At 42.1% G+C, this 12,898-nt stretch overlaps 1 protein-coding gene across 6 annotated transcripts in view; it reads left to right on the top strand.

Annotated features, from left to right (window-relative positions):
- The first annotated feature begins 4,882 nt into the window (after nucleotides 1-4,882).
- Nucleotides 4,883-12,898, top strand: part of ccdc66 (coiled-coil domain containing 66) — an 80,249-nt gene continuing 72,233 nt past the window's right edge. For 5 of the 6 annotated variants that reach the window (XR_005943570.1, XM_041192035.1, XM_041192040.1 and 2 more), the window contains exon 1: nucleotides 4,890-5,020. Coding sequence is in view for 1 of the 6 variants with exons in the window: in XM_041192036.1 (XP_041047970.1) it covers nucleotides 5,010-5,020 (11 nt within the window). In the remaining 5 variants the exon portion in view is untranslated. Of the gene's footprint in view, nucleotides 5,021-12,898 lie in introns of all 6 variants that reach the window. The other variant, XM_041192036.1, reaches the window with a different exon arrangement.

Raw genomic sequence — 12,898 nt, forward strand, 5'->3', positions numbered from 1 at the left:
CATTAGACAGTACCTTCCAAATCCATGAGCACTACCATCTAGATGGACAATTGCAGCAGATAGATGGGAACACCACCACCTGGAAGTTCCCCTCCAAGTCACTCATCATACTGACTTGGAAATATAGCGCCGTTCCTTCATTGTCGCTGGGTCAAAATCCTGGAACTCCCTTCCTAACAGCACTGTGGGTGTACCTACACCACATGGACTGCAGCAGTTCAGTAGGCAGCTCACCACCACCTTCTCAAGGACAACTAGGTACGCACAATAAATAAGGGCCCAGCCAGCAAAGCCCACATCCCATGAATGAAGTAAAAAAAAATGGTTAAGTACCAATTCATCAATTGATAATTTTTTATACCTTTTAACAGGTTTCCTTGGCTGTGGCAGTTCTAAATATTACCCATTCATGATCAATAAGAAGAAATAGTTCTACAACACATCACAAGTCACTGGGCCCAAAGTGCTGGTAAATGGGATTAGGTAGGTAGGTCAGGTGTTTCTCACGGGAAGGTGCATACTTGATGGGCTGAAGGGCCTCTTCTGCACTGTGATTCTGTGAATTTATAAGGCTGTTAAGAAAACGTATGGGATTGTTGGCTTTGTAAATAATGGCATTGAATATAAAAACAAGGAACTCATGCTAACTCATTCTTGCCCTTTACAAATCTTTGTTTAGGCCTCAGCTGGAATATTATGTACAATCATTCTCCTTACAACAGGAAATGTTAAAGCAGGGATTCCCAAATTGTCGGTTGTGACTGCAATTGGGGTGGCGAGTTCCGTCTCCTCCGTGGCAGCAATGATGACTGTGGAGTGGAGACTCAGTTAGGACAGTCTTGGGATTGGTGCCGAGATCCCTTGACATGCGTGCGCTTGATTTTTTACTTGCCTTGGTCCAGTGTACATGGCCTAATGAAATCAGCTCCAAGGCCTGGTCAACAGAGCCTGCAAAACGATCGGTGAAAAAACATTGCTGCCTGTTCTTCAACATCCCCTCCTCTCACACTTTTACCTCTGCCCAACACTACCCCACTTTCACAACCCTATTTGCCCTCATGAGTCTGGATTGCACCTTCTCACAACTCTACCCACCATTGCCCTGCTCTCACAGCTGTACTCGCCTCTCCCTCTCTGCTCATCTCTGGGAGCATGGCAATTTTCAAGTTTCAAAATAGGGTCATAGTGGGAAGAACTAAGCAAAACAATATTATTCAAATGTATTGGCCCTAAATTAACTTCAGCCAGTCTTGTGCGAAATATTGGGGTCATTCCATTAGGTTTGCCCGTAAACAGGCCCCAGTGTCTTTACCAAGATCTTTTGGGTGATTGTGCATATGTGGTCTCTGCATGCAGACCTGCTTGAACATTAGTGTGTATTTTCCTTAATATACAAGGAGTTTTGAAGCTGTCAGATCTGAAGTTACTAGCTCCAAAACCGAATCCTGTTTATAAACCAGGTGTGTAGCCACTTGAGGTACCAGATGGCTGTAGCTCGAGGAAAAGAAAGATTTTTACAGAGTATTGAGTCCAGTTCTTGTCACACTTTCAGAATGATGTGAAGGTCCTTGAGGAGGTGCAGAGGGGATTTACCAGATTGGTTCCAGGAATGAGGGATTTTTGTGACAAGGTAAGGTTAGAGAAGCTAAACAGTTTGAGGAAAGATCTGATAAAGGTGTACATTATTATGAAAGGCTTATAAGATAGACAAAGAAAAGCTGTTCCTATTAGGACTTGGGAAAACAGATTTAAGGTTAAAGCAAACTACTGCGGATGCTGGAAATCTGAAACTAAAATAGAAAATGCTGGAAAAACTCAGCAGGTCGAACAGCATCTGCAGAGAGAAAAACAGAGTTAAAGGGCAGAATTTTGCCGTCGGCGACAAATGACGTGGGATGACATCGGGCGGAAACCCCGACGCCATCCCGCCCTATTTAAATTTTCAGGAAGGCGGGGGCGCAGCAAAATCAGCTGCGGGCTTGCTGACCTGTCAATGGCCGATTGATCATTGAAACAATTAAAGGACCTGCCCGTTCAACCTTAAGGTTGGTGGGCAGGCCAGGAGCCCCGGCGGGCAATAGAAAAAACATGAAACCTCATCCACAGTGGGATGAGGTTTCATGCAAGTTTCTAAAAAGTTTAATAAAGTTTCAGTGAATTGTCATATGAAGGGGACATGTTATGGAATTTTTTTTCTATTTTTAATCTTTTTAAAAGTGTAAGCGATTTCCCTGAGGCAGCACTTAGCCTCAGGGACATGTGCGCTCTTTCATGCGCATGCACGAAAGAGCACATTCTTGCTTTTGGGGAATCCCCCCGCTTGCACAGGAAGCGCATCCGCCGGTCGTCACACTGTGTGGGCTTAATTGGCCCGCCCACGTAAAGTGGCAGCGGGACCCACTTCTATGGCGGGGATCGTCTCCCCACCCACTGGAGATTGGGTTGGGCCCACCCACCTGGCAGGCAGAAAATTCTGCCCAAAGTTTCAGGTCCTTATGACTCTTGTTCAGAGTTAAACTGAAGTAAAAATGTGATGAAATTTATATTGGTTAAAGGGGGTGGAGCAGGTGAAGTTGGATAGAAGGCCAGTGATAGGTGGGGACAAAGTTGGGATTGACAAACATGTCATGATCTAAAGGACAAATGGGCTATTAATGGTAGTGGTTAAAAAAAATGTGCTGATAGTGGCATAAAGGTAAGAAGGCAGAATGTGACAATAGCAGGGCAAGGGTAAGCACTCTGGAAAGAACAAGATGAACAAGTGACAGATGGCCCTTGTGGGGTGGGGAAGGGATGGTGGTGGGAAAAAAGATCGAGAAAAGGATAAAAGGAGGGGATAAAACAATGAACAAAAAATGAAAATAAAAATAAGTGGATAAAAAATAAAAATGAATATTGTAAAAAGGGATAAAAAAGTGGGTGAGGATGGAGGAGAGAGTTCATGTTCTGAAGTTGTTGAACTCAATGTTAAGGCCGGAAGGCTGTAAAATGCCTAATTGGAAGATGAGGTGCAGTTGCTCCAGTTTGCATTGGGCTTCACTGTAACATTGCAGCAGGCCAAGGACTGACATGTGGGCATGACAACAGGATGGTGTGTTGAAATGGCAAGCGACAAGAAGGTCTAGGTAATGCTTGTGGACAGACCGAAGGTGTTCCGCAGAGTGGTCATTCAGTCTGCGTTTGGTGTCTGCGTTTGGTGTCTCCAGTGTAGAGGAGACCGCATTGGGAGCAGCGAATGCAGTAGACCAAACTGAAGGAGGTGCTGCTTCACCTGAAACGAGTGTTTGGGCCCTTGGACAGTGAGGAAGGAGGAGGTAAAGTGGCAGGTGTTGCACCTTCTGCTATTGCACGGGAAGGTCCGTGGGAGGGGGATGAGGTGTTGGGGGTGGCGGAGGAATGGACCAGAGTGTCCCGGAGGGAACGGTCCCTATGGAATGCCAACAGGGCTGACACCAAACACATCTTCCCTTCACGTACCCCTCCCCCCCCACCCCTGATTGTTGGCATTCCATAGGGACCATTCCATCTAGGACACCCTGGTCCACTCCTCCATCACCAACACCTCATCCTCCTCTCACGGCACCTTCCCATGCAATTGTAGAAGGTGCAACACCTGCCCCTTTACCTCCTCCTTGCTCACTGTACCATCACTGTCCCTTCCCTCTCAAGGGCCATCTGTCACTTGTTCATGTTGTTCTTTCCAGAGTGTTTACCGTTGTCCTGCCATTATCGCATTCTGCTTTCTTACCTTAATGCCACTAACCGCTACCATTAACACATTTTGCTTTCTTACCTTTATTAGCACTGACCACTACCATTAACACCCCCTTTGTCCTTTAGTTCATGACATCTTTGTCAACTCCTTTGTCCCCACCTATCGCTTGCCTTCTATCCAGCTTCACCTGCTTCACCCTCTTAAACAGTATAAATTTCATCACATTTTTACTTCTCTTTAGTTCTGAAGAAATCATATGGACTGGAAACGTTAACTCTGTTTTTCTCTCCACAGATGCTGTTAGATCTGCTGAGTTTTTCCAGATTTTTCTGTTTTTGTTAGATTTAAGGTTTTTGAGTGAAAGATGCAGGGGTGGAGAGAATATGAGAAGGAACTTTTTTTACGCAGTGAGTAGTGATGACCTTGAACTTGCTACCTATGAGTGAGGTGGAAGAAGATAGGCAAACAATGATTTCAAAAGGAAACTGGATAGGCACTTGAGGGAAATAAACTTGCAGCGCCCCAGAGACTGAGCAGGGGAATGGGACTGGTTGGACTGCTCTCCAGAGAGCCAAAGTCAATGGACTGAATGGCTTCTCTCAGGACCACTGGATGTCTCCGATCAGCAGATGTGCTTTGCAGCCAATGAAGCACAGACACTGCTGTAGGGTAGGAAATGCGGCAGCCAGTTTGCACACGTCAAGCTCCCACAAATAGCAATATGATAATTACCAGATGGTGTGTTTTCAAGGACACCAGAGACAAGTCCCTTTCTTCCTTCAAATTGTGACATGTGATTTTTTTTACGGCTACCCGAGAGACTGTAGGAGGCCTAGGTTTAAGGTCTCATCCAAAAGCCAGCGCCTCCCACAGTGCAGCATTCCCTCAGTACTGCACTGGAAAGTCTGCCTTGATTTTCATGCTCGAGTTCCTAACAACAGCAGCAGCATTCACATGAGAGGGGTGGGGGGTAAATACGACTAGTGAAAGTATTTGGAAATTATTAAAGCTGTTCTTGGTAACCTTCTTGCCATCGCTGACCATATAAAGCACACACTTTGCAGCACGACCCCCAACTCTGCCCATGCGCGCTTGGACATGGGAGTAAGTAGGTTGCTGATTGGTGGGAGTTGTGCAGAAACTATGACCAATCAAAGGGTGGTTTGTTGTGTGAGGCCGGTAACGGAGATACGGAGTTTGTGACGGAGCCGAGTTCAGGATCCGGGACTGAGGGAGTCGCTACCCAACTGACTGTCGTCAACCATCTGCAATCAGCTCCCATGTCGATTGTGCCATGAATTTGGGGTAATTTGTGACTTTTTAAAAAAGATATATATCATGTTACTTACCAACAAATAGCTCGCCTGTTGTAGCGATCTTCCCTCCCCGGGCCCTCGGGATTTAAAACCGCCGGAGAAAGTTTAAGGGGCGGCCGGCAGCCGAGGTTATTCTGCGAGCTGCTTATCAGGGAGTAGAGTCACTGTCGTTAATGAACTGGATCGCGACATGTAATAATATTGCAGCTGATGGATTAGCTTAGTTTATTGCCTGTCTCGCCTCCAAATGAATTATTTTTCATAGGCACTGCTGTGGGCAGTTTGCACACCTGGAATCTTAACAGATAAAAGCAAAATACTGCGGATGCTGGAAATCTGAAACAAAAACAAAAATTGCTGGAAAAACAGCAGGTCTGACAGCATCTGTGGAGAGAAAGACAGAATTAAAGTTTCGAGTCCAGATGACTTAAAAGTCATCTGGACTCGAAACGTTAACTGTCTAGAATCTTAACAGCGCAGTTTGAGGCCACCTGGCCCATGATATCCCTATTGACCCACTAAAAGGACAACATGTCTGGTTCTCGCCTCCCACCCTTGGAGTCCTGCGAATCCTCTCTGTTCAGGTGCTTACCAAAAGCCATAATTGAATCTGCCTTCACCCCTTTGGACAGCAATGGATTAGCCACTTGTGTAAAAATGTTTTTCCTTTTGGTGAAAGATCATTTAACTTTAAGTTAGTGTCCTTTGATTCATAACCCTTACGCCAATGAAAACAGTTTCTATCTAGATCTATCATGATTTTGAACATCTCTATCAAATCTCTTAATTTTCTCTCAGGAGAACAACCCCAGCTTCTTCAACCTACCCACATAACTGAAGTGCCTCCTCCCTAGAACCATTCTCAAAATTCTTTCTGTACAATAGAGTAAGCCTTTACATCCTTCCTAAGGTGTGGTGCATAGAATTGGACTCGATACTCCAGTTGAGGCTAAACTAATGTTTTATAAATGCTTAGCACAACTTCCTTGTTTTTGCACCCTATGCCATCATTTATAAAATCCAGAATCCTGTATTCCTTTTTCACTACTTTCTCAGCCAGCCCTACCACCTTCAACAGTTTGTGCATATATACCCACAAGTGCATCTGTTCCTGCACTGCCTTTAGAGTTGCATCCTTTCTTTATATTGCCTTTCCTTGTTATTCTCTTCAAAATGTATCACTTCACAGTTCTCTGCATTAAATATGACCTGCCTTGTCTCTGTCCATCCCATCAGCCGTTTGTGTCCTCTTGAAGTCTATCGTAATCTTCTTCACGGTTCACAACACTTACAAGTTTTGTCATCTGCAAATTGTGTGATTGTGTCCTGTACACCCAAGCCTAGGTCATTAATATATATCAAGGAAATCTGGTTCAAATAGTGTCCCCTGGGGAACCCAACCGCATACCTTCCTTCAGTCTGAAAATCAACCATTCACCACTGATGTTTTCTGTCATTTGACCAACTCACTATCACTTTCCAGGGAGCTCTAGCTTTGGTTGCTTTACCTTCCCTCTTTTGGGAATGTACCTTGATGGTACCTGAACCATCCCCTCTTTCAAGGATGCCCATTGTTCCATTACAGTTTTATCTGCCAATTTTTGATCCCAATTTACCTGGGACCGATCAGTTTTCACCCCACTGAAATTGGCCTTCCTTCAATCAAGTATTTTTGCTCTAGATTGCTCCTTGTCCTTTTCTATGGCTAACCTAAACCTTATAATACAATGATCGCTGTCTCCTAAATGTTCCCCCACTGACACTTAATCCGTTTGACCACCTCATTCCCCAGAACCAGATCCAACAATGCTTCCAGATGCTGGAAATCTGAAATGAGAACAGAAAATGTTAGAAATACTCAGGTCGGCCAGCATCTGTGGCGAGAGAAACAGAGGTCACAAACTGAAATGTTAACTCTTTCTCTCTCCATAGATGCTGTCATACCTGTTGAGTATTTCCAACATTTTCTGTTCTTTCTCAAGTTTCCTCCCTATTTGAACTGGAAACATACTGATCTAGAAAATTATCCTGAATATACTTCAGAAACTCTCACTTCCTCTCCACTCTTAACATTAATTATCCTAATAAAGGGGTGGTAATAAAGTCCCCCATTACCACTATAGATTTTCCATCTCTGTAATTTCCCTCCAAATTTCCTCCATCGTATCTTTCTTAATGTTAGAGTATACCCAGTAATATAATGATACTTCTCTTGTTTCTTAACTCTAACCAAATAGAAACTATCTTTGACCCTTCCATGGCATCATCTCTCTTCAGTATACTAATATTCTCCTTAATATTACCACCTCTCTTCATTCCTTTCCTTCCCTCTCTTTCCTAAAGAGGGAAAAATATCCTAAATATCCAAGAATATTTAGTACCTAGTCCTGCCCTGTTTTGAGCCAGATCTCTCTCTTCACCACATCATATTCCCATATGGATATTTGTGCCTGCAGCTCACCAACCTTATTAACCATGCTTTGTATGTTTACATATAAGCACTGTAAATTTAGACCTTATTGCATTCCTTCTTAGTCTAACCCCACCTGATACTTTCCTATTTCTTACCCTAGTTCTATCTGTTTCTCCCAATTCTTCATGCACCTTATTTCTCTTTTCTAATGCTGCATCCTGGTTCCCACCTTTCTATCAATTTAATTTAAACCCTCCCCAACTGCACAAGCAAACTGCCCTGCAAGGACATTGGTCCCAGCTCTGTTGCAGTGCAACCCGCCTGGCTTGTATAGGTTCCACCTCCCCCAGAACTAGCCCCAATGTCTGAGGAATCTTAAAGCCCTCCGTTTTGCACCACCTCTCCAGCCAGGCATTCATCTGCTGTATCCTCCTATTTCCACACACTCTGACGTGTGCCACTGGGAGTAATCCAGAGACTTCCACGTTTCTCTCCTCAGAGTGCTTTGTTGCCACTCAGTGACATCCTCGACACTGGCACCAGGGAGGTAACCTGCCATCCTGTAATCATGTCTGCAACTGCAGACACTCTACCTGTTCCTCTAAATATAGAATCTCCGATTGCTATTACTTTCCCAGTCTCCTTCCTGCCTTCTGTGGTGCCAAGCACTTGGTTCTGGCTGCTGTCCATAGAAAAATTATCGTCTCCAACAGTATTCAGAGCAAGACACACCCTGGGGACTGCTGCAGTACCTACCTGGTCCTGCTTGACTGTCTGGCAGTCACCCATTCCCTCTCTGCCTGCATGTCCTTAAGTTGTGATGTGACAACCTCTTAAAATGTGCTATCTACGAAACTTCCAGCCTCCCGGATGCATGAAGTGACTCCAGATGCTGCTCAGGCTCTTCCAGCTAATGACAATTCCTGCGCATGTAGTTGTTCAGGAGATTAGAAGTGTCCTGGTGTTTCCACTTGGAGAAGGATGTGTATATAACAGGACTGAGGTGCCCTGCCACCCCTTCATTTATTGAAATTATATTCAGAAATAATACTTAAGACTGTTAAAACAAACTTAAGATTTAAAACAGGATTTAATTATTCTAGTTCCTTAACTTAGATTCTTAGTTCAATGCTTGGTACTCAATACCTCTATACTGGTCTTAGTTCCCTTGAGTTCTGCTACCCCTTCCGCTCCACACTGTCTAATTGCTCTGTGACGTTATTCTTTCAATTTCTGCTTGTGCTCCTCCAGGCCCAAGCCTGATGTGCTACTGTTCCTTTTATCCTGCTCTGCTCCCACAGCCTCTACTCCTCCTAGTCTGGGGCCTGCTCTGCTTTTTATCCTGTTCTGCCTTTGCTCAGTCCCAGCCCCTCCTGGCCTGGCCCCTGCTCCTTCTGCCCTCAGACCCTGCCACTCATGGCCTCACACCAACTAGATCCTATGAATGGAGATAAATGGCCAGTTATTTTTCGTGTTTGTTGAGACACTCATCAAGCAGTATAGGGGAGACAGATGGTGGTGTCGTGGTAATGTTGCTGAAGTAGTAATCCAGAAACTCAGGCTAATGCTCTGGGGTTATGGATTCAAATCTCACCATGGAATTTGAATTCAGTTAATAAATCTGGAATATAAAGCTAATCTCAGTAATTGTGACCATGAAACCATCATCCAGAGTCATAAAAACCCATCTGGCTTGATGGGCACTCTGTCTTGGGGATATGCCACTTGCCTAAGTTTAGAGAGTTTTGGTTCACTTTCGTAAGAGCAGAGGCTTATGGATGACCAATTGTGCAGAAGAATACCAGCTAGGAGACTGACAGGGCTCCGCCCTCTATATGTTGTGCAAAATTTGGGAAATTATGGCGACGCTGCCACACTCAATTTATTTTCAGTTTTCCTATTTTAAAAAAAGGTATAGGTTTAGTGAAACTGCTGGCCATTTGCTTTCTGCTTTCATCTTTAAAAGAATCACATGAACATTTATCAATCTGCATTGTCAAAATTTGGTTTACTGTAACTTCCTTCAATAGTTTTAACTGGAACAATGTCTTACAATGGAATAGAATTAAGCAATGATATTTATGAATTTCCCATTACAGTTCCATATAAAAACTTGCCTCTGCATTTGGATTGCTATTTCTGAAGAATACAAAGAAAAGTGTTCTCGTTTAGTTAATTTTCTGACCTGCCAAAACCTTCTGCAACCCCCTGTCGCCAATCCAAATGATGTAAATTTCTGGGATGTTGACATTCTCTGGTACCTCATACATTGTTCATATGTGAGGCAATAAGTGGTAGTGGACTCTGGTTCTCATCTGGCCCTCATTTGGCAATGCCTGTTTCCCAGCAGGAATCTGTAGATTCTGATCAGGTGTGGAAACGTTGACAGGTATTTTTCACCTCTTGTCAGACTGCTGAAGCTAACTTGTCCTCCTTACTGAGATTGACAAACTCAGATGAAACTGAGAATTGAATCTATGACCTGGTCTGTACAGCTAAGTTACATGTTGATTTTGTCCACTTAGTATGACATTTAAAGGAATGTCATACAATATATAAAGTGTGATCAGGAGTCTGGCCTTGCAGATCAGGTGGAATTGACCTATTTTTTAGTTAGATCATGAGTTCAAGCAAAAATAATGATCAGCTATGTAAGTTAAATGTGAATCCATCTGAAGGCCATTATTGCTATGCAGATAAGTTCTTTATGCATATAAATTTATTTAATCAAAATTTTCCTGAATAAAGAATTACTGGTTGACTTTGCTTTTATAGTGGTACATTCAAAATCCAGCCACACTCCCATACTGTTACCTGCAGAGTAAATTTGAAATTTTTAAATGATTAAAAACAAGTACGAATTGGCATCAGGTATGATTGGTAACAATAATTACTTCCATATTTATGCTCTTTGTTGAACTATTTTGGAAAATTAATAAGATGAACTACTTCTTTAAGCTTGATTATGTTCTCAGAGATTAGAGTTAAGTCACGCTATAGCCTGTTTATTAATTAGTTTACCAATAAGCTACTTTCTGATGTGCAATAAAATAAAATGTTTTGTGGGTACTAGTCCCATAAAGTAAATGATCTTGACTTATCAAATCAAGAATCAAGTGTTACTAAGCAAAAATATCTCTTTGTAAAGTAAGTAGCATTGCCATGCATGACTGTATTATGGGAGAAACAAATAAGAAGCTACTTCAACATTTGTATAGAAATCTGCAATGGGCAAGAATAATGAACTTGATGGGTACTTCAGGCCTGTGCTACAATGGATTAACATTGGAACAGTTGTGTAGTTACTGTACTGACCTTGTTATCCAAAGCTTGAGAGTCAAAATTCCTTAACTTATAAGTTGTGGTTTTGAGATAAATATGTTTGGTAATTTACTAACTGGCTTGATTATTGAAACACCAAAGCTTCATATGTAGGTCCAGCACACTTCAGAAGGGGAGACAGTGGCGTAGTGGTATTATCACTGGACTATTATTTCTCCGGGGACCTGGGTTAGAATCAATAAAAATCTGGAATTAAAAGACTGATGACCACAAAACTGTTGCTGATTATTGTATAAACCCATCCGGTTCACTTGTGTCCTGTAGGGAAGGAAATCTGCATTCCTTACTTGGTCTGGCCTACATGTGACTCCAGACCCACAGCAATGTGGTTGACTCTTAACTGCCCTCTGACCAAGGGCAGTTAGGGATGGGCTATAGATGCTGGCCTTGCCAGTGATGTTCACATCCTATCAACAAATATAAAAAAACTACTAGGGAAAGTAATCAATAAAGCCTTTCCAACATCATTCGCATCTTGAGAACATTAAATTTAAAAAAAAACAACTGAATAGTGATGTCAAGCGTCATGTTCAGATATTGCTTCATCCCATTGTCAGTTTTATGCAACTATTCAGATGTTACCAAAATATAAGCAAAATTTATGATACTGCAAAAAATTGCCAAATATATTTTGGGATGTAATTGGTGTGAGCAGTACACTGTGGCATCATGCTGGATCTTACTTTGCTATTAAGGAAGAGAGCAAGTATACCTCTCTTTAAAACTATTAGCACATTAGAAGAAAACTTCAATCAGTAGTTTAGTATAAACAATATAAGCAGACTAGTAACAGTGAGTTATCTGGCTGTGAAAATATGTGGCCTGACAATAAAATGTTCTTATCTCTTAAAGGAAGAACTTGCATTCCCAAAGCACTACACAGCTGGTGAAGAAGTTTTGAATTGTAGTCAATGTTGTAACATAGGAAAAGCGGTACATAATCTGGGCACAGCAAGATTCCACTAACAATAAGATAAATGACCTAGTTATTTGTTTTGTTGGTGTTTGGCTGCAGGTACTGGAAATGTTAGGCAGGACACCAGGATAACTCTTGTTGTTCTTCAGATAATGTTAGGGGTTCATTTATGTTCAGACCAAATGAAACTTGGGTTAACGTCTCACCTGAAAGACAGTAACTCTAATAGTGAAGCACTCCATTAGTCATGTAATGAAGTGTCAGCTTATTTATATTCTTAAGATTTTGGAGTTGCATTGAACCCATGACCTTGTGAGCTGGAGGAAAGAGTTATACTGAGTGGAGGCTGATAGGTTTTGAGTTTTGTGACTTTGACCCTTAATTACCACTTTAGTGCACGTCTAACATGGCTAACATTTAGTCAGTATTTTGAGCAGTGACATATGGCACAGTTTGTCAGGATATTAAATATGACCTTTCTATGAGTCTACAAAATGCATTTTACTTTTCCACAAAAAAGTAAGTTTAATTAATTATTATTTTGTGAAGATGTCTTGTGTGTGGGAGAATCATCTTATATGTGACTTGCAGCATGAAAATATGGAACATAGGGTTACATAGAATATATGACACAGAAAAGGGACATTTGGCCCAACTAGTCTATGCTGTTGTTTATGTTCCATGCAGCCGCCTCCCATTTTTTCTCACCTAAACCTACCATCATGACTATCTATTCTCTTCTCCCTCATATATTTGTCTCGTTATCTCTGCCCACCATCAATGGCAGAGTTATTGTTTTCAGCAGTGTTTGTTTGTTTGTCTGTAAACAACATATTTTTCAAAATAATAGATGGGCTTCAATGAAATTTGGTACACAGGGTATGTTCCAAGGAAGAACTGATTCGTTTTTGCCAAAGCTGTGGATCTAGATCCTGGAATTTTTTAAAGGATCTGTTAACATTGGAAGATAGGGCAAAATGACTTTTAGAATGTGGATTGTTTTATTTAGAATGTTGTTGATTATTTCAGAAAATGTGAGAAGATTTTTTGGGGCAAGTTATTAGATGTGGATTGGCCTGAAGCCACCTCAGTGAGCTAGAATCTCTGAATAAAAAGATTTTATTTTGCCTTTTTAGTTACAGAGCATCAGGCAGGCAAAAGCCTCAACAAAGACCTGAGTAATTGTAATAATGTTG

This window comes from Carcharodon carcharias, chromosome 7, assembly GCF_017639515.1.
Source record: "Carcharodon carcharias isolate sCarCar2 chromosome 7, sCarCar2.pri, whole genome shotgun sequence".
Lineage (NCBI taxonomy): Eukaryota > Metazoa > Chordata > Chondrichthyes > Lamniformes > Lamnidae > Carcharodon > Carcharodon carcharias.